The sequence below is a fragment of the Microcebus murinus genome, chromosome 23, assembly GCF_040939455.1.
Source record: "Microcebus murinus isolate Inina chromosome 23, M.murinus_Inina_mat1.0, whole genome shotgun sequence".
NCBI lineage: Eukaryota > Metazoa > Chordata > Mammalia > Primates > Cheirogaleidae > Microcebus > Microcebus murinus.
In genome coordinates this window covers 30,844,434-30,868,697 of record NC_134126.1, presented here as the reverse complement: position 1 = coordinate 30,868,697, position 24,264 = coordinate 30,844,434, and the positions used below count along the sequence as shown (strand labels likewise).

Genomic DNA, 24,264 nt, shown 5'->3' with positions numbered 1-24,264 from the left:
CACCTGAGCACACTCTTCTAATGCTAGCGGGCCTGATGTCATTATCCATATGGGCCCGTAGAGCAACATACCTGGCTATAGCTGAGTGTAAATTGCTGGAATTCCACTTCAAGACAATCAGTAGTATCTTATGACCACTCTCTCTCCCCTATCTCCATGTCCATCCCGTCAGACAGTAGAGTTGACTCAGCTCTGCAGCAACAAATGAGCCAGTCAAAGGAGGGGTATTCTGTTGAAATGACGCTGTTAGCTAATCAGCACAGATACTGCTGAGAAGCCAGGGCAGTTCTTTCTTTTCTTGGTTTTTAGTTCACTAAAACTATGTCTGCTACTGAGGTCATGCAAGCTCCCTTCTCTTCCCTAGCTCACTCCTTAAGAGTAGTGGTATCTATTATTTTTAAAGGTAACTTTTCCCAAGATTCTGACATCTAATTTTTTAACTGAGATATATTTTACAATTAATAAAATGCACAGATTTTAAATGTACTATTTGGTGAGTGTTGACACTTGTATATACCAGTATAACTACTACCCAAATCAAGATATAGAACTTTAACATGACCTTAATAAGTTCTACTCAGTCCCTGTCTTGAGGGGCAGCCACTCTTCTGATTTCTATCACCATAGATTAGTATTGCTTGTTCTTGAATTTCATATATATGGAATCATCTAGTAAGAATATTTAGTTTTATGGGTAGGAAGGAAACTTCAATGGTTATTATCTCTACCTTATGCCTCCAGTCAGAGTTAGAGATAAATTATTCCAAATATGTATGCATTTTGTTTCCCTCTTCTTAAAGATTTCAAAAGAAGATTCTTTAATCACTCCCTCATATATCAGTAACAACCACAAGGTTTGGAAGACCTTTGTACTGTTTAACCTAAATCTCTATTGAGGTCATTAAAATTCATTTCTTCTTTTATATACCTAGAAAATTGTAACCAACATTAACATACAGATAAAATGTATGGCCAGGAATGGCCCTGGTGGTTGCTCTCAGTAGAGTATTTGGTCAGGGAAATGCAAATCAAAACCATAGTGAGATGATATCTCATCCCATTTAGAATAGCTGTTATCAAAGAGACAAAAATTAACAAATGCTGGTGAGGAAGTAGAGCAAAGGCAACTCTTGTACATAATTTGTAGGAATGTAAATTAGTATAACCATTATGAAAATAGTGTGGAGGTTCCTCAAAAAACTAAAAGTAGAACTGCCATATGATTCAGGGATTCCACCACTGGGTATTTATCCAACGGAAAGGAAATCAGTATATATTCTAGAAGAGATATCTGCACTCCCTTGTTTATTGTAGCACTACTCAATATAGCCAAGACATGGAATCAACCTAAGGGTCCATCATCAGATGAATGAATTAAGAAAATGTGGCATATGTACACAGTGGAATACTATACAGCCATAAAAAGAATGGAATTCTGTCATTTGGAACAACAAAAGTGAGCCTGGAGGATATTATGTTAAGTGAAATAATTCATGAACAATAAGATGAATATTGCATGTTCTCACTCACATCTGGGTACTAAAAAAGTTGAGCTCATAGAAGTAGAGAGTAGAATTGTGGTTATTAGAGGCTGGGAAAGGGAGTGGGAGGGGAATAGAGAGGGTGATTAACAGCTACAAAATTATAGCTCGGTAGGAAAAATTTCTAGTGTTCTATAGCACTCAAAAGTGAATATAGTTAATGATAATGTCATGCATATTTTCACATAGCTAGAAGAGAGGATTTTGAATGTTCCCAACACAAAGAACTAATGAATGTTTCAGGGATAGATATGTTAATTACCCTGATTTGATCAGTACACATTGTATACATGTATTTAAATATCACTCTTTACTCCATAAATATGTACAGTTATGTGTCAATTAAAAATAAGATTGAAAAAGAGTGATAAAATGTGATAGACAAGTCATGCATTGCTGTGCTGGTGACTCCAAGGACCAACCAACATGCTTAGAAGGCTGGGGACCCTAGTGAAGCTCAGCATAGTGCTGGGTTTAGTCCCAACCCATCCCCATTTGTATATCCGTGAACCAGTGAGACTGACAGTGAATATACGAGTTGACATCGTAGCGCCTCCTGGATAGATGTGTTTTTAAATACTCTGTTTTATTAGCTCTATTAGGTATATGACAGATAGTCTCTGGAAACTTTAATATATCCTTTGTCTTGCTAAGTGAAAAAGAAAGTATATCTGAATCCTAATTTGAGGAATAGGGTTATTCTAACGAGACCTGAAAATAATTTTATATTCAGGAGTATGTTTGCTGATTTTTTTTTTCACTTAGGAATATTTACTATAGTATAAATTGGCCTGAAAGAAACAATCACAGGCTCACCACAGAAAGCGATGGCCATTTGGGTTGTTTCCATCTTTTTTTTTAATTTAATTTTTAATTTTTTAAGAGACTTACTTTGTCACCCAAGCTGGAATACCATGGGGCAATCATAGCTCATTGTAACCTCAAATTCCTGGACTCAAGCAATCCTCCTGCCTCTTGAGTAGCTGGGACTACAGACATGCACCACACCTGGCAAATTATATTTTAACATTTTTAGAAATGAAGTTTTGCTATGTTGCTCACGCTGGTCTCAAACTGCTGGCCTCAAGCAATCCTCCTGCCTCAGCCTCCTCAAGTAGCTGGGATTACAGGTGCCAGCCACCATGTCCAGCTCCTTTTTACCTGCATCTTTGGCCTGCCTACCTTTTGCTTTACATGGAGTGTTATCTACTGCATTCTTATTGTTTTCCCCATTTACTCCCCTGGAGCAGACTGTTTCCCAAGCCAATCCTGTTGTATAATTGAATTTATCACTAGAGGGCACAAGTGAACAACAAAAATGATTTTGGTGAACAAGCAGAAACTGAACAGAAGATAAATTGCTTTTGTTTTAAAGGAATTGCTGGAGAACCCGGTGCAGTGTAGTAAAGGTACTTGCCTTCTCTCTTTTGGCGTCATAGGGTTGGAAGGGAATTTAGAGATGACTTGAGTTAGGAACCTCATTTTACATTTAAGAAACTGAGGCCCAGGCCGGACGTGGTGGCTCACGCCTGTAATCCTAGCACTCTAGGAGGCCGAGGTGGACGGATTGCTCAAGGTCAGGAGTTCGAAACCAGCCTGAGCAAGAGCAAGACCCCATCTCTACTATAAATAAAAAAGAAATTAATTGGCCAACTAATATACATAGAAAAAATTAGCCAGGCATGGTGGTGCATGCCTGTAGTCCCAGCTACTCGGGAGGCTGAGGCAGGAGGATCACTTGAGCCTAGGAGTTTGAGGTTGCTGTGAGCTATGTGTGACGCCATGGCACTCACTCTAGCCTGGGCAACAAAGTGAGACTCTGTCTCAAAAAAAAAAGAAACTGAGGCCCAGAGAAGTTAAGAATTATTCAGGGACATGACATCTCTGCTAGGTGAGCACCCTGTACCCTTTTTCAGGGAACCCTTTTATTTAACCCTAGTGAAGTAGACCTGAAATTAGGGCTTATATCCTTTTCCATTCCCTATTCATCCATTTGATTTTTTTACTCAGCAGGTTACATGTTCGTTACAAATGCTAGTAGCATCTCACCTCCTTGAGTGAAGGAACGTCTTCTTGAAGGACAACTTAAAAGTCTACTCAGAGTATCAAGATTCTCAGTGGGTAGAGCATCAGCATTCTTCTGCTGTCCTTGACATAGGTGGGTAGTTATGCCTGTCAGGAAGTAAGAATTTCCATACTTTTATTTCCCTAGAATTCCTGTTGCTTTTAGACAAATCAGGTAGCACTTAATCTGAACAAAATCACTGAAACCCTACCCTCAAAGTTAGCAGTGTAGCTGCCTCAGTCCAGAATGGAACCAGTAGGTCTGGATTACAAATCATCCTTCAAAATGCACTGGTAAAGGAGATATTATTCAAGAATTACTCATGGATGGGTATCAAGATACCTGTCCTTAGATAACTGGTGATATGCTAGTGGAGAGATCTGTGGGTAACATGGGTAAGCAATTAATGCAAGGTTTTCAAACTAAATAAAAGACAGAACACAACTGAAATTCTCTGGCAAAGCTTGGTTTTAAACTTTAACAGAAAATAAGTGCCCCAGAAATGTCTCTAATACCAAAAGCCATTAGTTTTTATTTAATCTCACCTTCCCTTTTATAAGTGTCTTCCCATTTATTCATTCAACAAGTGCTTTCAAGTGCCTATTACGGCGCTTTTCTATTTTCTAGGGATGCAACAATGAACAAAAAGCCCTGCTCTTTGTTTTTACATTCTAGCGGGGGAGATGGATAATAAAGTAAATAGTATGTTAAATGTGATAAGTGCTCTGGAAAAACCGCGTAGAAGGGGGTTAGGAGGAATCAGAAGTGCCAACGTGAATAGGAGGGTGACACTGTAAGTAGGGTGGTCGGGATAGGCCTTAATGAGAAAACATCATCTGAGCCTAGATTTAAAGGAAGCGAGGTGAGAAGCTTGTGGACAGATGGGGGTAGAGTGTGATAAGGAGAGGGAAGAGCAACTGCAAGGCCCTATGGCAGGTGCCTGGCATGCTTGCGGAAAGGTAAAAAAAAAATCTATGTGGCTAGAGCAGAATGAGTGAGAGGGCTAGATGTCATAGACTGATAAATTATTTTAAGAACTTTGGCTTTTGATCAGAGTGTGTGGGTAGCCATCGTAGAGTTTTGAGCAGAAGAGTGACATTATTACACTTATATTTTCAAGGGTTACTCTGCCTGCTATTTTGAAAAATATACTCTGAGAGGACATCAGTAGAAGCAGAGAATGAGGAGCTATTATAATAATCCAAGGAAAAACTGATGGTGATCCATATTAGGGTAATGGCAGACAGTAAAGATATTGAGAAGATGTCATATTTAGATATTTTTTTTTTTTTTTTTTTTGAGACAGAGTCTCGCTTTGTTGTCCAGGCTAGAGTGAGTGCCGTGGCGTCAGCCTAGCTCACAGCAACCTCAGACTCCTGGGCTTGAGTGATCCTTCTGCCTCAGCCTCCCGAGTAGCTGGGACTACAGGCATGCGCCACCATGCCCGGCTAATTTTTTGTATATATATCAGTTGGCCAATTAATTTATTTCTATTTATAGTAGAGACGGGGTCTCGCTCTTGCTCAGGCTGGTTTTGAACTCCTGACCTTGAGCAATCCGCCCGCCTCGGCCTCCCAAGAGCTAGGATTACAGGCGTGAGCCACAGCGCCCGGCCTGGATATGTTTTAAAGTTAGAACCAAGATTTGCTATTGGCCCTGATATGGGGTGACAAAACAGAGTCAAGGTTGACGACAAAGCTCTTAGCTAAGGCAACTTAAAGAGTGGAATTTTCATTAACTGAGATGGAGAATACTGTGGGAAGAATGGATTTGGTGAGGGAAGAGCAAACAATTGGTTTTGGTTTTAGAAGCGTTAAATCTAATAGGTCTGACTGACATATTTCCACACTGAAATGTCAAGAGGATGGTGAAACAGGAATCTGGAGTTCAGATGAGAGGTCCAGGCTGGATATACAAACTTGGATGTCAGTGAACATATAGATTGTATTTAAAATCATGAGATTAGATACAACCACCAAGAGAATGAATGTAGACGTAGTAGAGGCCCAAAGACAGAACCCAAGTTCAAAGTGAGGAGAAGGGGAAGAATCAGCAAAGGAGACACTTGACTCTGAGAATATAGAATGTAGTTTCCCTCCTTTTCAAAAACAAAATTGAATAAAGCACAGAACAGTAGTAGGTATTCTTATTTTACTATTTTTTTCTCAACTTGTATGGAGATATTATCCATGAAATCTGCTTGGCCTGTTTATGTTGATAAAAGGGCCATGCAGTAAAATAAGACTCTTCTTGTGATATCAGGGGGATTCTACTCATAAAACATGTCTGCAAATGATCTGTTAATTCACCCCTTTGCTTTGTCTAATTTTTCTCAGTTCTGTTACATCTTTTTAATCTCACCAGCAAACTGCACAATTTTTTTAACCTCTCTGTTACTTCATTGAATAAGTAGTACTTCAGTTTCAGTTGAGAAGAGAATCTCTTCCAAAAATTTTTATTTCTAGGTGTTATTGTATACTAAAATCTGATTTAACTCTGTGATGGCTAGAATAGCAATTATAGACTGAATTTAGAGCTGAAAAAGACTTTAAAGACCACTGAGTTAGCCCTCTCATTTAAAAGATAACAACTGAGGCTCAGAGAGATCAAATAATTTGCCAGGATCACATAGTTGTATTCCTAGTCCACAGCTGTTATATCACCTTCCAAAGTTGTATGAAGTTGACTCATTATGTCTGTTATATATCTTATGTCATGCTGTATACTGTTAGGACAAGCAAGTGATATAGCATGGTAGTCAAGAGTGCAGACCCAGGAGCTAGACTTTCTGAGCCTGAACCCCAGCTGGACCACTTAACTACTTTGAATAAGTTACTTTACTTCTCTATGCTTCAGTTTCCTCATCTGTAAAGGGATGACATTAATAATATCTACCTCTCAGAGCTGTGAAATGAAAACTAGCCAATACATTTAAATAATTTGAGATGATTGAGATCCATTTAAATTATTTTCAAAATCTATAAGTTCCTAAGTCTGAATGAGAGTAAGGCTTTTGGAATACTTTCATTGACCTTAGAATCATGTTAGTTTGAAGTTAATTATTAATTTATCCTTAAAGAATGGATTACTTAGAGAAGTAGCCCAACTCCTCTATAACTCCAACATGTGTTCTGACATACCTGAGGAATTTTGAGGAATAAGCTTTAAAAAGGTTTGCTGAAGTTGGGTAAAAGAAATGAGTAGAAAGGGAAGGAAGTAGGACTAGTTGTTTTGCTTAGAACTCTTTGTGTACCTGAACAAATCAAATCCCTGCGAATCTCTCTGTCAATCAGACAGGCTTTCATTTTTCTGCCTAAATTACCCCTCCCGTTTATACTTTTCTGCCAGTGTTTCCAACAGTCCTAGTTTCGTGGATCTTTACTATTTTCCCCCTACCTTCTGTCTTCGAGTAAATAAGAGCTGTTTTTCCTATTTCTCTAATTTTTCACAACTTTGCATCTGGTTATTTGCTGGATCTTTTCTCTCAAGAAGTATTTTTTAATCTTATTACTTAATCTTGTAAAGCCCTTTATTGGCTGGAGGGTATCCAGCCACTTTCTGTCTATTCTCCACTACCGGGCAATATCTTTGCCATTCTCCTTTTAGGTAAAATCCTAGGTCTGTTTTGCTTTCTCCTCTCTCTGGGACCTGATTGCCTAATATGGTAAGGTATTTCCCAGACAAGACTGCACTGTTGAGACAGAACGACAGTTTGACTAAATTTAAAGACACGGTAGGTGCGCTGTCAGATAGAGTTAGTTATTTATGTAGTAAGTAGTATTTTTTTGCAATATACTATATAACAACTGCAGTTGTTTTTAAGCAAGCTTCTCTTTTAACAGAGTTAAAGGGATAATAAAATATAGATTTTTCTCCCCTCAGATAAGGAGAAAAAGGAAAAGGTATTTAGCTTGTCCCCAGAATGGGAGAGTTTTGAGAAGTCTGAGAAATTTGATGACATGTTCATAAGGATATAAAGAATAAGGATAGATTTAATAAGCAATGGCTGTTATAACCAGCCCTATTGTAGCCAGGCTCTAGAAGTTGGCAGGCATTCCACATGCAGAAAAGCAAGCTGTCCTGGATTTTTAGAATTGATGACAACGGGCAGTCCCAAGGAAGGAGATGGAGATTGAGAAATGGCAGCCAACCAGCTCTGTGTGTGGGAAGCTTCCTGTTAGCCAGTGTGCACTGAAGAATCTTCTCTCGTGGTTGACTCCACATTGGCCTGGAAGGATCTGTCCTCTCGCTGTACGTTTGCTCTTGCTTTGCAAATGTAGTTTCTTAAAATACTGCCGATGCTATGATTTTTCCTATATATGGGTTGTGCCTTGCTCTAGCCCAAGCTGTATAAACCATCTTAAGAACAAAGTTTCTTTTGGTATCTTCCTTTTATGGACTCTATTAATTTTAGGTTATGCTGTTGCCAAGGAAATCTCAGTAATCAAAGCTCATATGTATTCCTTTGAGACCCTGTAATTTTTGGACCCAGTGTCCCGTTACATCAGTGAATTCTGCTTTATTCATAAATCTTTTTTTAAGACAGAGTAAATTGACCTTCAAGGTATCTGTTTGGGCTTCTTTCAAACATCTTATCCGAATATGTGTAAGGTTTATCCAACTACTAAGGATAATACAGTTAACCTCTTGACCTTTTCTTCTGATTTTTTCCTTCTACCTCCAACTGCCATCAAGGTATTAGTTTGTGTTAGTGACCTGTGACCTTATGTCCTTGTGTTGGAAGAACACTGATGAGCTTAAAACTCTGCTGGCACTTTTAAAAAAATGATTATAAAAGATAATACATTTAATTAAAATTTATGAAATATACAAAAGTATAAAGCAGTGGTTCTCAAAAGCAGCAGAAGCATTTCTAGAAGAGGTTGTAAAAGTTCATAGGGTACTTTCAGGGGACATAGTGATGGGGGATATTCTAAATGTATTAAATGGAAAGGGGCCAGAGATGCTAGGTATCTTATGATGTCCCACATCAAACAAGTGTCCTGCAGCTTGCTTGACTTTTGACTGTCTTCCTTGACAGTCATAGATGAGAAAACCTATCTGCTATCTGAGCCCAAAACCAAACTTGATTTTATGTATAGACTCAGTTTTTGGAGGGGTGGGATGGTATAGGGGAAGGCAGTTCTAAAAATTCTAAAGTAAATTGAGGAGACATTATACATAGTTTTATTTAGCCCTGACAACAATGCCACTTGTGTAATGACTGCATTGTACTACACATTCTACAGATCTGCTTTTGACCTCCACCTTCATGATGATTCTGTGATGTGTCCAAATCTCTACTTCATTATTATGCCTTCCAGTGTTACTGACCCAAGAATTAACCCATTAAAATACATATTTTATTACAAGTTACTTTGCTTGTATTTCTTCATATTATGTTATTTTTTTGTGATTTTAGCTAAGTTTTATATCAGTGAATTTAATTTTAGGATAGTAAAGGTAGGGTACTGTTCAAAATGCTTGCTATAGAAAGGGGATTATTTTTGTTATAAAGAATAAGAAAAATTGTCCATAACCATACTATTCAGAAGAAACTGTTGTTAACATTCTAGTGAATTTCCTGCTGGTATTTTCCCAAAGTTTTTCTTTTTCAAAAAAACATATTTAAAACCAAGTAATGACATTCTTTAGAAAAGGATCGTTTTCAACTTGAGCATTCCTGGAACCCCGTCATTACCATGATGACAATTTCATAAGGTTGTCTTTAAAGCACTTGGGTTCAACTCTTTTATCAAAGTAGTCAGTCCTATGATAGCTTTGATCATAGAAAGCCTCCAGAAATAATTGTTCCCCTTTTAGTGGGAGTCTAAGGGTTACCTTGGTTACAAAGTATTCATTTCTTCTGTTGATAGCATGGCTAGAGAGCCTTAACCATGGCTTAGGTTTAGCTAATGTTAGAGTTCTAGTCCCATGATTGAGGTAGAAAGCTTAGTATGGGATTTGAAGCCCTTTTTCAGCAAATGGAGTGTTTATATAGATTTGCCCCAGCAGGAATGTGGAGCTTGAGACACTAACAGATGTTGCCTTTAAAAGTGTTATTTTGGTAGGATCTAAAAGGTAAGCTAGTTGGAGTGAAAAATCTTAAGAGGAATGATTACAACCTACCAGTTTTAATTTTTCTCCATGCCGTCTCAATTTTCAGTCAAGCAAGTTTAAAAATCAGATAGCAGCCATTTTTAATGGCATGAATCTCTTCATAGAGATTCACGGTCTTATAACCAAGTATGATCCTTTAAGGGATATAAATGTTCTCACAGGTGTACCTTACTTAACACAGTTTTTAAAATGTGTGCTTTTTTAAAAAAATTGCTTGACGTTTTTATGCTTTAACAGTTTTAAAAATATTTTGTTACAGCCTGAACCCTATGCCTTAAACTATGCCAATATTATTAGTTACTGAGAGGAAAAGAGGGACATTTTGTAAACTCATTGGCAAATTAATAAATAGCTCAAACTAAAATATTCATTATGGCCCTGCAGCTGATAGCTCTTGTTATGTTTCTGAACTTTTTTTCAGGTGATAGAAGCATTTTTAGAGGAAAATAATATGTTTGGATATTACATCACCAAATAAAACATTTTATACTTTAAGACGGCATTTTACTTAGGAGTTGGGGGGGGACTTTCAAAAGTGATAAGTGAAACTGGCGAATTCACGGGGCTGTTTATGGGGATTGCATGCTAAGTTTTTCATGTCTCCAAGTGTCTGGTATGGCTACTTGCCAGCTGTTGTGAAGAGTCAACGCTCAGCCTTTCTGAGCTTATGAGGAGGGAAGGTATTTATTCCTGTTCTCCAGCAATATGAGTTAGAGAGGGACAGTGGGAGCAGGGCCAGCCTAGTCTTCATCTTTGGCACATAATGTTCTAGGTCAGGGATCGGCAAACTTTTTATGTAAAGGCCCTGGATAGTAAGTATTTTCTACTTTGGAGACCACCTAGTCTTTTGCAACTACTCCACTCTGCTATTATAGTGGGAAAGCAGCAATAGACAATATATAAATAAATGAGAGTGGCTGTGTTCCAATAAAACTTTATTTACAAAAGCAGGCTGGTGGACTAGAATTGGCCTGCAGGCCTTTGCTCTAGGTTACTGATACAGAAAGTGTTTGCTGATGTCAACATGATGCAAAATGTCGATTTTTCTCTCAGGGTGTCATAATTCATCCTATTCAATGTTCAGACATAGGAAATTAAGTGTCGTTTGGCAAGTATATCCATGGGCCTGAAATAATGAGGAAGTTCCAGGGCTAGAGAGAAAGATTTGGAAAGTGCTAGGTGTGGTGGCTTGTGCCTGTATTCCTGCTACTGAGGTGGGAGGATCACTTGAGGCCAGGAGTTCAAGTCCAGCCTGGGCAACATAGCAAGACCCTGCCTCTTCAGAAGAACTAAAAAACTAGCTGGGTGTGATGGCACATGCCTGTAGTCCCGGCTACTTAGGAGGCTGAGGTGGGAGGATCACTTGATCCAGGAATTGGAGGCTACAGTGAGCTATGATTGCACTACCGTACTCCAGCCTAGGTGACAGAGTGAGACCATGTCTCTTTAAAAAAAAAAGAAAAAAGATATGGAAGGCATCAGCCTGCTGATAATAGTTTTAAGTTATGAAAATTTGATATTTTCCAAGGCTAACTAGTAGAGCAGTGATTATCAGCTTGTTTTTTTCCCCAGTATTCTGAAGAATATAATGTACTCACATTTATAACTGTGGTTCAGCATCACAGTGATTCTGAAGCAGAAGCAAGCAAAAAGGGCACATTCTTCTGGGTCAGCCTCCCAAAATGACTGTGGGGTGCTAAGTGGGGGCCGCTGCTGTGGAAAAAAGAAGAGTAGACAGTTTACAGCAGAGTCCTGGGCACACCAGGGTTTAAGGGATAGGCAGGGAAGAAGAGGTACCCATGAAAGAGATCAGTAGGGAAATGGTCAAAGAAAAGGAGCTAGGAAAGAATAGTATTCCGCCAAATAAGGGAACGAAAACTTTCAAGGATTCAGTGTGACAGAAACTTGACTTCATATAGCTCAAGCATAAAGGCTTATGTAACTGGGAAATCTGCATACCAATCTTGGCCTGGCTTCCAGCATAGCTAAATCTAGGAACCTGAAACTTGACCAGAACTCTGCCACCTTATTTTCATAGACCACAGAAGAAGAAAGACCTTCTCTATCCTAGTGTCCATATATCTGATTGACCTTGCTTGAATCAGGTGAACTTCCCTGAACCAATTTTTGTAGCCAAAGATTAGAAGAAACTGAGTTAGATAGGCATTAAAGCATAATGGTTAAGGGCCTGAACTCTGGAACCAAATTGAGTTCAGATCCCTTCTATGCTACTTACTGTGTAATGTTAAACAAATTATATACTCTCCGTGCCTTAGTTTCCTCAACTCTGAATTGGAAGAATGGTGCCTGCCATACAGGTCATTTCTTTAAATGAGATAATATGTATACAATGGACAGAACAGTGTCTGGCACATACTAAGTGATCAATAAGTGTTAGCCACCATGGTGATGATGATGATGTTGGTAGTGGTGGTAGTAGTGATAGTGAAGAAGAAACAAGAAGAGTAGCTACCACTTGTAGGGTTAGGGGAGTGTCAGCTACATGGAATAGGTTCCCCATGGGAAATAGGGATTCTGTTACCAAAAGAAGAGAAAGGGATAAAGTTCTGGGAAGACAAACTATAGCTACCTGTACGCCTCTGTAATCATATCCCACAGTTTGAGAACTGGAGAGTATCTGGTGGGTTTGGCAATAAGGAGATTTGCTAACTGTGAGAACAGTTTGGTGGAGTGGGGCTGGGGAGCACCAAAGGAATGGTATCTTCTCTTTGTCACTCATCCACATGTGATGGTTTTGATGGATTTTCTGCGGGTTAATAGCCTTTGGTTAGTAGCCATTTGGTTTGTGGGCATAGCTCCAAGATAGTTTGCCATTTAAAAAAAAAACCCTCATAAAGGATTTATGAAGAGTTCAAACAGATCTAATCGTTGTATCATTTGGCACATGGTGGTGCCTGCCTGACTACGTATTTTACTCTGAATTGCTTCTCCCTGACAATCCTTATTCTGCATTTCTGCTTTCTCTACTTGCTGAAAACAGATGGTAGATAACATTCTTGCCTGTTCCTGCAAGGATATCTTGAAAGAATGAAAGGCAATTATTTTATACTTCTGCCTCCAAGGACCATTTTCTACAAGTTATACTAACAGTTTAGTTATGGATTAGTGAGGTATAATTGTCAGTCTTTTGTCAGGTTCTCATTACTGATAATGTTGCCTAGACCTAACTATTTTCTCTGACCATGCTTCTGCTTTTTCTGTCTGTCTTGTTTACAGAATGCTTTCAGAGAGAAAGCCTAATTCAGGATTAACAAAGTTCTGCTAAGCCACTCCAAGATTTTTTAGGTAAAGAAGTTTTTACAGAGTATATTTGTGGGAAATAGCTCTTAGAGTTTCTAGATTAATCTAGAATGGTTTCCTAAAAGAAAATTTTAAAAGAATTATTATAGGAACCTTTTCCTCCCAGCTCTCACCTCTCCAATTATATCATCACCTCAGAAAAATATCTCAAAACAAAACTGTATAACATAAATATGAAGAAAAAATCAGGAACTGAGAGTTATAGCTTCCAACTTTACCATTAATAAAAGCACATTACAGTATACCAGATTTGTTCTATGAATAAATCATTTCCAGCTATGTATTTAGGTTCCTTAAAGTTTCTGCCAGAATTTATTTCCTAAAAGTATTGTGGTTTTTTGTTTGTTTGTTTTCCTGCAACCTACAAGTGACCTTTCCAGGAGTAAATTTGATTTAAACAGTAATGATTATTAGAAAACTATTTCAAAATAGTTAAGAAACATAAGAGAAAGTGTACAACCTTACTAGTGTTCAAAACGATAAATTAGGTTAGGCACAATGGCTCACGCCTATAATCCCAGCACTTTGGGAGGCCAAGGCAGGAGGACCACTTGAGCCCAGGAGTTTGAGACCAGCCTGGGAAATGTAGCAAGAACTTGTCTCTATAAAAGAAAAAAATCAAAACTATAAATTAGAATTATAATGAAGCAGCATTTTTTTTTTTTTTTGCCAATTATAATAGGCAAAGACCTTGAAAAGATCATGGCCAATTTAGCTAAGAGTTTAGTGAAATGGGCCTTCTCATATTTTACTATCAGGAATGCAAATTAATGATTCCTTTTGAAGCAAATGACCAAACTATTAAAAGCCCCAAATTGATCCAGAATATCCACTTATGAAAATCTATCTCTAGGACACAGTTCTAAATATGAAAAAACAAAAGCCTTACACACAGCAATTTTTATCACAAGATATATTATAATAGATAGTCTGTAGACATTCATTCAACAAATAGTTGAGTGCCTACTATGGGAAAAGCTATTTGTTAAGCACTATTGAACAAAACAGACTTAGTCTATTAGCTATTTCCACAATAGTGGAAATATTGGAAACAACCTAAATGTCTAGTACTCTGGCAGTAGTTAAGTATGAATCATAGTTTGCTTTATCATACCCCACTTACTAGCCATTTAGGGGTGTTTCCTTGGAATAGAGTGTAGTATATGGCAGACATTTAAAAATGAGTTACAAAGAAAGTATAACTTGGATAAATGCTTATGATAAAACATTAATGAATCAGACACAAAACTGTATATATAACATGGTTATAACTATGGGAGTATAGAGGATACCAAGACCCAGGTAAAAAGACCAAGGAGAAAGTCACCAAAGTGTTAACAGTGGTTGTATTTCTATAATGAGACTAAATGTGACTTTTTTCTACTTTTCTTTATTTCCAGAATTTTCTTTAATGAGCCCGTGTTGCTAGTGTAATTTTTCCCCCTTAAATGCTTTGGTAACACAAACTTACACAAAGTGAAGGTTTGCATGAAAGTGAAGACTGCTCAGTGGCCATTTCATGAACTGAATGGGAATTTTGTCAGAAAAATGTATCCATCTCTTCTGATTGGTTGCCTATTTCAGCTGTGGTGGAATATGGAATTCTAGTATGGATAGAAATCTGCTGGACACCCACCTCTAATACAGTGTCCACACATACAGCAAGGTAGATGGTAAGATGCTTTTTCTTGTTTTTTAGGAAACAGTATGTCTTTAAGATGTTACCTGGAGATTTGGGATTATGGCTAGCCACATGCTAACTCCATCTTTCGGACTTATAAAGTCTGAATCAGTTTGGTTTTTACTGCATGGTGGTGAAATTAAACAGTTCATATAAATTCTCACTGTGACCCATAACCAAAGCTCTAAGAAGCTCGAAGATTTTAATCTGGAGCTTTCCTTGCCACCTCAACCCAGTTTTTAAATTCTTAATCCACTCTTTCATCTATTGAGTAAAACTCCAATTTTACCCTTTCCTTCCTCATTCTCTTCCCTACATTTCTATTCACATAAAATTTTTTTTTTTTTTTTTTTTTGAGACAGAGTCTCACTTTGTTGTCCAGGCTAGAGTGAGTGCCGTGGCGTCAGCCTAGCTCACAGCAACCTCAAACTCCTGGGCTTGAGTGATCCTTCTGCCTCAGCCTCCCGAGTAGCTGGGACTACAGGCATGCGCCACCATGCCCGGCTAATTTTATATATATATATCAGTTGGCCAATTAATTTCTTTCTATTTATAGTAGAGACGGGGTCTCGCTCTTGCTCAGGCTGGTTTTGAACTCCTGACCTTGAGCAATCCGCCCACCTCGGCCTTCCAAGAGCTAGGATTACAGGCGTGAGCCACAGCGCCCGGCCCACATAAAATTTTAATTGTTCAGACTTTGCAGCGGGCAGAGTCAGATCTCTCATACCCTGTAACTTTGTCGTATGCTGCTTGCTTAGTTTTGTCTCTGTCTGCAGTTTGAGACTGAGATTTTTGGGGATGTGGTCTTCTCAGCTATCAGGAATAGATATGTTTGTAGAAAAGACATCTTTCCCTTTGTTGTGTCTAGCACTTGTGATTAGGGTTTTTGTTTTGGTCTGGGTTGGTTTGCCTTTTCTGTATAAAACTTAGGTTGTGTCTACACCCACACAGAACTCCATCCAGCTACCAGGCTGTTCCTTTGCAGAGTGGTGATCAGACAAAGCCGTGCATCTGGCGATTCTGACTTCCATTTAATCTGAAGACTGATTTCAGGAGTGCATGTTTTTCTTCCTTTACCTAGCAAGTCATTTACTCAGCAAACTGAAGAATGCAGGACTCAGCCTACTTATAAAGTACCAAACTGTTGAGGTCACAGAAAATTATTTCTAGAAGGTACCATTAGAAGCTGTTATCTAGCCTAATTCTTACTTTACAGATGAAAAACCTGGGGCCTCCAAAGAGGGCATGATTTAACCTAAGACATACAATGACTTAGTGGCAGAGAATGAATTAGAACAGTTCCAAATTCCCGGTCCAACATTCTTTCCACTATACTAATGGCTGTCTTCCGGCACAGGAGTGCAGGTTGGTGCTTATTTCATGACTCTGCTGCCTGTAGTGGCTCTTCCTGGTGCCGTGGAAAGTCCCCTCTTCTTTTGCTCAGTCTGATTCAATTTATCGGAAACAGTGGTAGAGTTTATACGTAAGGTTTATAATACAGTCTGCTGCTGCCTCAGCTACTTGGGAGGCTGGGGTGGGCGGATCGTTTGAGCCCAGCAGTTGGAGGTTTAAGCTATTGTGGTGCCACCACACTCCAGCCCATGCGACAAAGACCCCTGTCTCAAAAAAAGAAAATAAAAAGTATAAGGAAAAATATGCAAACACTCACCAAAAGAAAGCTGACAACATTGCAAACATAATTTTAAGCAAAAACCATCAAATGACAGAAATCTTTCTTACTTGTAAATAGGGAACAATCCGAGAAGATATAAAATAATGGGCTGTAGACACTGAAAATCTAGTTTCAAAATTTATAAAACAAAAACTGACAGAATTACTAAGAAATAGTGTATTCACATCTCTTTTAGAAAACAGTATGTCAAACATACAAAAATACTTAGGGACATAAGGGATTTGAACAACATAATTAACCAGCTTAATTGAATAGACATACAACACTCATGGGACATGTTTATCATGACCACACTAAATTAAAAATCAACATTCATTCATTCAACAAATGTTTAATTGTACAATATTTGCTAGACAATTTTCTAGGCTCTTGGAATCCGTTAGTCAACAAAATAGACAAAGATCCTGGCCTATTGGAGCTTACATTCTAGCAGGAAGTAGGAGGAGAAGGCAGACAATATACAATAAACAGAATAAAGTATATAATATTTTGGACACTGATACAGTTTGGAAAAAAAAACCTGAGATTTGAATCAGGAGGATTGGATGGAGAGAGGGAGCAGGTTGTAGTGCAAATAGGAGGTCTGAGTAAATCTTGTTGACAGGTCAAGATTTTGAACAAAGATTTGAACAAAGCTGAATGAGTTAGCCACAAAGATCTTTGAAGGAAGAGTATTCCAGACAGAGGGAACAGCTAGAGCAAAGGCCATATGATGGGAAAGTACTGGCACATATAAGAAATGACGGGATAGTAGCAGGAAAAAAAAATCCAGATCATGTGACCGTAGGGTGTAGCGGGCCTTTGTCATTCACTTTATATGAAATGAGGAGACACTGCAGGATTTTGAGTAGAGGAATGATGTGATCTGAGTTAAGCTGATTTTGTGACCTAACTCCAGTAAGACACTGTTATCACCACACAAATTGACAAGCCCAGATGGTAACATTACATGCAGCATCCTGCAAACCACTTAGAACCACGTCTGGGACACTCAGAGAGTAACTGTTATGCCCTTTGTGCTCAAAGAGAACAATATAAGGTTGTATGTATGCCGGTCAATTCAGTCATTGTGGAGTTCTCTCCTGTACTGCATGCTGAGCAACTCCAAGCATCTAATTAATTTGATGCCCACATTGGTCCTGTTTGCCACAAACATTGCCATGCCTCATGAACCTCAGAAGTTGTGTGTCTTAGAGCGATGTGTGTGTAGTTCCTAAACTCTACAGCAGTGTTTGCCTTCGCGTAATTGCGTTTATGTGGAATTACATTGGCATTGCAATGTGGGAACAGTAGAGTTGACAGGACCATTAACTTGTGTACCCTGGGAATTGTTTCCCAACCCCTGTGGCTTTCTGAAGGAGCTTTATGTCTGTAATATGGTGTGGGGGTTGAAAGGCATTTTTTTTACATATGTACACAGATATCTTTTTATCTACCATGAGCAAAATGATCTGGACAAAAATATACTCTTCCTATGTTGTGTGTGTGTGTGTGTGTGTGTGTGTGTGTGTGTGTGTGTGTGTGTGTGTGTGTGTGTTTGTGGAGGATCACTTGAGGCCAGGAGCTAGGTAACAGAGCAAGACCCCAATACAAAAAAACTTTTTTTAAAAAATTAGCCAGGCATGGCATTGCAAGCCTAAAGTCCCTAGCTACTCACAAGGCTACGCGAGAGGATTACTTGAACCCAGGAATTTGACGTTACAGTGAGCTATGATCATGCCACTGCATTCCAGCCTGTGTGACAGAGCAAGACTACGTATCTTAAAAAAAAAAAAAAAAGTTATCGCGACCTCCATACTGGGCAACTTATAGAACCTGTCTTGTTTTGCCTCTCTGTTGCTGTCTTGTATGTCAAAATGGCACTATCTCCTCTCTCCACTCTCAGCAACCCACCAGAGTATATACAGGCCCTTTAGTGGATATGTTTTATTGGTCTGATTTTTAGCTTGTATTGCTTATTCATAAAGAACCCATGTCAGAAGCCCTTTATTAAATTGAAAGAATTACATGGCTTCTCTCTGCTCTGCATTTCCTTACATTGGAATGAAGGCTGACTCCTTTACTCTGAAATGATTCATTTCAAAGGAGAAGTGAGGGTAAGTGATTCATTTTGTGGTAAAATCCCTAATACGTCTCCCTTACTCAGGAGCATCTGTGAAGGAGTCATCATTAAATGCAAGTTATCATTGTTGATCTTCCCAATCCCCCCAAAAGCGGGAGGATTCACCTCACACAAATTAAAACAGAGGATTAAAACAGATGAAAAAAAAATTGAAAGAGAAGGGGAGCAAGTGACAAAGAACTTTCTATTTCCTTCAGAACTCCTCATTCACCTTCCTCCCACAAATAATGTTTGTGGCCCCTCTGTGTGCTCAGTAATAAAACACCAGTATGAATGCATAGAATAGTAAATGAAGCTGTTATGAATTCTAACTATGTTCTTACTTGGCTGTGTGCTACTGATGGTCTCCTTTAAAAACAAATTACTTGTTTAGTATGAGATCAGAAATTATTTATATAAAAACATATGGAAGATAGAGCTTGATATTAATTTTAGCAATATGGAGACCTTACTTTGCAATTGAGATTTCCTATAATCTCTTTGAAGACAGGAATCATGTCTTAAAGAACTTTATATATTTCTATTCCTAATAGTACCTTGCTTGAAGTAAGAACTTAATAGTTGTCTGTTAATGATGAAAACTAAGAATATTTTCTTTGGAACTTGTATTCATAAACAAGCCTGAAAATGATTGTTCTGTTCCAAACTCTTTGTTCCAAAAGGAAGAATAGAGATGTTAAAAGTATAATTCTTAGCTAGTAATACTTGACTCATCACCTTCTTCCCTAAATCTGAACTAAAATACTGTATATTATACCTACTCAGATGTTTATAAAATAAGCTACAAAAAAAATTGATTTGCAGAAAGAGGCAGAGACATTTTTTGAAAGACTAGGTAATATCTAGCAAGCTGTTGATGATCTGCTTTGGGCCTTGAAAGACTTTGTGGTTTGGAAGCCATGTTCAGCTTCCAAAAGAAACTCTTCCACATTTTTGTTGTATCTAACTAAATAGGTGATGGTCTCAAACTCCTGGCCTCAAGCAATCTTCCTGCCTCAGTCTTGCAAAGTGCTACAGGTGTGAGCCACTGTGCCTGGCCTTAATCAATTTTTGACTCTTTTGTAATAACACTTAGCTTAAAACACAAACACATTGTATAGCTGTACAAAAATATTTTCTTTCTTTATATCCTTATTCTATAAGACTTTTACTATTTTTAAAATCTATTTTTCTTTTTCTTTATTTTTTAAACTTTTTTGTTCAAAACTAAGACACAAACATACACATTAGCCTAGACCTACACAAGGTCAGGATCATCAGTATCTCTGTCTTTCACCTTCATATCTTGTCCCATTGCAAGGTCTTCAGGGACAATAACATGCATGGGGCTGTCACCTCCTCTGATAACAATACTGTCTTCTGCAATATCTCCTGAAGGACCTTCCTGAGGCTGTTTTACAGTTAATTTTTTTTTTAATGAGCAGAAGTAGTACACTCTAAAATAATGATTAAAAGTATAGTATAATAAATATTAGATGATAGGAATATTTCAGCTCCATTATAGTCTTATGGGCCCACTGTCATATACTTGATCTGTCATTGACCAAAGTGTCAGTTATGCAGCACGCGACTATATAATAATGTACTTTTCAGCATAGTTGAGAGGATCAGGTGAGATATGTATGTTAAAACACTTTATTAGATATAAAAATAGTTTACCATTGTTAGTACTTCCTAGAAGTGAACATAAGATAGAAGTAAAAAGAGACAGAGGCTAGTTTGGAGTAAAAGAGGTTTACATTCCCGCCCCAATTGCCAGTGAATGAAAACACTGTATAAACCTTACAGAAACAGGTCAGGAAACTGTCTGATCAGAATTGTTCTTGCCGCCCCTTCAAGGAATGGTATAACTTGGTGACTTTGATTCAACATATGGAAAATGGTATCATTAATCTTGCCCTAACCAATCATGCTTTCTATGGGAATATTAGTATTTAGGTTTATGTCATTATTTCTTTAAGTGAAGAGGTCTAATAGAGAAAGACTCTTCTCAGATGGGATTAACTATATAAGCTATATCTATAATATAGGATTCATAGATCTGAATTCCCAAGATAATTGGCCCCTTAGGTTATGTAATTCTGGTTTGTGATAGAATTGATCAGTCTTCTTAAGGATTTTTTTTTTTACCTTGGGAATAAATCAGGACCTATTTATAAATGCTTATCAACTTATATTTCCCAGACCAAATCCTACTACGTAGTTGATCACTTCCCTTGATTTAATTTCACAAAATTGGTCATAGGAATAAAGAAGATATCAAGACAGAGGAAAAAGAGTAGCATGTTGGGAAGGTTTGAAGGGAAAAGTTAAAAATGTCATGTGGAAAAAGGGAAGGCAGCGTAGAGTTTCCAAGATCCCAGAGAGAAGTGAGTTGTTACTTTGATTAGCTTAGAAAGCATTTGGCCTAGAAATGCTGGATAGTGTAGTGATGACAACAAAGTACAAAAGATTAAATTTGAGATGTTTCTTCTAGGTCAAATCCAAAATCCTTCAACACCATGCAGAGAAATTCCTTTCTTTTTAACTCTTAATTTTCCCTGCACTACTGAGTCCTGTAGTCTTGCAGTTCCATTACTATCTTTGTTTTCTCTCTTCATTTCTGACCCTCCTTTCTTTCTCCTCACCTTTATTGCCCTTTCCTATCTTCTTCCCTGAATGTGGCATCTTAGGAAATTCTGGTAAACTTAGAGACAGCCCGTAAGGTCTCTAATGTACAAAGAGCTTCCTTTGCAGTGGGCCAAAGTTTCAATTTGCTGGGCTTCCTCATAGTGCAGCAGGAATGACATCTCATGCAAATTGAACATAAAAGGCCTGGAGGAGCTTTGACTGATGTTTCTGTCTGGGCTTTGTTACTGAAGAGATCCAGAAGTTGGAAAACCTCTATTCTCGTGGTGTTCAGAAAAATCAGCCATGGGGGACTGCTGCCTGCTCTGAGGGAGTGGGTCCTGGAAGGTTGACGGGGTTTGTCCCTGAGCATGCCCCCAAAGAGCCTCCCTTTATTTCTAGAAGCTGGCGGGCTTTCTTTTCCTCCTACAAGTGGCAACTCGAATTCTGAGTGGAAAGTGAATCTTTGCCCTTGGCTCCTCTCCAGCATTCCTCGCTGAGCGAATAGGGATTTGGAATGTCAGAAAATAGAAGAGGGGAGGGGAAAAGATGTGTGTATGCCTGTGAGTGTTTATATGTAAAAGCAGCTTCATCTGGGAGGACTTAGGGAGACTTGACTTCCTCAGACTGCTTCCTTTTCATAAACTCTTGGTTCCTTATTTATATTTTTTTGTTTTTTTTAAATTGTTTAACCTGAATTTATCACAGCAGTTCCAAATCCCTTACAACCCAGTGGAGTCAAGCTAAGGGAAGACAGCATGATTTCCAGAGGATTTCTGTTTCTTCCCTCTGGATAAAGTGACGGTAGTTGTTTCCAGACTCATCTCCGGCAGGATCCAAGGTCGTCTTTCCTCTGGGATTTAATCTGGTGTCATCAGGAACCTAGACTCAGGTTTTATTGGAAAGCAGACCTCAGTAAGAAGTGTCCTTTTGGGAGAATCAAGGACTGAATCTAGGTGTCCAAGGTGTTGCTCAGCACAGTACGCTCTATGGTAAGCTACCAGTCCTGAGCACTTGTGGTTGGAGCCGGATTGAAACGTTGATGGAACACGCCTCTCAGACTCTGTGTAAGTGGGGACTGGTTCAGAGCTCAAGACTATAATTTACAAGGCTGCTTTCATCCTTTATTTAGTTCTATCCAAAGTCATCTTGCATCAACTCAAAAGGAGAGATTCTGTGAGGGTAACCTTACAGGGGCAATTTCCCAGCTTTGTGTGAAGAATCCAGTGGTTGAATATCTACATCCTGAGGAACTATGTCCTCTTTATATACCCGAAGTAAAGAATTCACTCGGAATAGGAAATCTCAGTCTGATTCTCCCCCAGCATCTCCCTCCCCGACTGCCAAGACACTCCGAGTAAGCAGCATTTTTTATTTACATATGTTCGTAGCTGTGTCAAAGGGGGAGAATGTGTGTGTGTGTATATATATAACCTGAGGCATTAGGTTCAGAGCAAAGGCATTTCAGAGCAGATGGGAATGGGGGGGTGGGGAATTTTGCAAGACAAGACCCTGTTCGCTTCTCTGCAAGAGGTTATGGTTCATAATACTTAATATAGTCGTAAGTGAAAGCAGACTTAAATATGTCAGACTACAATTTCTGTCTTTTAGCTTTTAACTATCAGTTGTGAACTGCTTAACAGTAAGATTTTAGAGTCCTTATCACTATATCTTACTAGGAATTTTCTTAATTTCAGCAGCCATATTTAGTTGTTGCCTTTCCTGTGTTTTATAGATCAATACTATGTTTGAAGAGAATAAAGCTCCCAAATGGCCATGAAGCTATATACATTAAACTTCAATTATGTGCAGGCTCCGCGTGTGTATTTGTGTATGTGTGTATAAGAGATAGAGTGTGCCTTTGCCTGTTCTATATGTCTGTCTTGGAGCGATAGAAAAACCAAAGTGAGCAAGGAGTTATGGACATTTGGAAACTTATTCCTCAGTCTCCAAATACCATCAGGAAATTCATGCTTAAAAGCCAAAGAAATAACTTCTGGCTGTTGACAACCAGCTGTTTGGAGGTGTTTATAATGTCCTACATAGAGCCATTTGTGACTTTTCTCCATTTTCTCAAGTGAATGTCTCTGTTAAAATGATTTACATATGGGCATTTGCTCTAATTTATTATCTTCCACTGTAGGATGCTGACAAAAGCAAGAACTACTACCAATAGGAAGCGATGAGAAGCCCTGATGAGCATATTAGGTAGTAGGCAGTATAGCAGTTCCCTCTTAGGGAGCTAGATTATGCTATACCGTATGTACAGAGTAGGAAGAGGGACAGTCATAGCTTCCTTATTTGGGGAGCTATGGTGAGAAAATCTGCAAGAAGCCTGAATAGATGTGTGTGTGTGTGTGTGTGTGTGTGTGTGTGTGTGTGTGTGTGTGTGTGTATGTGTGTGTTTTCTATTATTTTGTATCCACCTTCAATATCTTTCTCACAATGTAAATTACCATGTAGTGGAATTTGGTATATGACATGTTGGTCTTGGACCTCAGCCAGGGATGGTTAGGTACCAGAATACCAAGAGTGTTGTGCTGTTTCATTCATAAGTTATTTTTTGTGAGAGGACCAAGAAAGGATCCAATATATATGTTGCCATCATTGAATTCCAGGAGGGTTTTTTCCACCCGTAGACTGGTACCTTTCTTTTACAAGGAGCCATAGAATTCTTTCTCCCCAGGAGCTGTTGAGTATTTTTTGATGGCTACCAATTACGGTCCATGAAACTGAACACCTTTACTTCAGTTAGTGTTTCCCTTTGCTCCCTTCCCTCTTGTCATACTCAGCAGCACCTTTAGTTGTAAAGAGTCCTTCGATAAAATTCTGTTCACTGTTTTAACCATAGCTCCCAGAGCAATGTGGTGAGCAGTCAACACATACCTGTTTAGTGACCATCCCCCCTTTTCCCTGTTTTTCCATTTCTTCCTTAGAGTTAGGTACTACTTTCTTCTTGTCTCACTGCTAACTGCTGCCACCTGCCCTTCCTATCCTTACTGTACCACCTCTCATCCCTGCCTGTTAGACAGAGGTCACAGTGGGAGAAAATTTGAGAATTTGAATTACAGGAAACCAAAACATGGACAGTTTAATAAGAGACTGCTTCCCAAT

General features: G+C 38.6%; 1 protein-coding gene across 8 annotated transcripts in view; it reads left to right on the top strand.

The window, feature by feature from the left end:
- The window catches only part of PPP1R12B (protein phosphatase 1 regulatory subunit 12B), a 177,129-nt gene that overhangs the window by 109,047 nt on the left and 43,818 nt on the right, over positions 1-24,264 (top strand). The window contains exon 1 of one of the 8 annotated variants that reach the window (XM_012744336.2): positions 4,962-22,507. The exons of the other annotated variants lie outside the window; for them this stretch is intronic. Within the exon in view, the coding sequence (XP_012599790.1) occupies positions 22,406-22,507 (102 nt within the window). The 5' untranslated portion in view covers positions 4,962-22,405. Of the gene's footprint in view, positions 1-4,961; positions 22,508-24,264 lie in introns of those variants that run through there. 8 annotated transcript variants of the gene reach the window in all.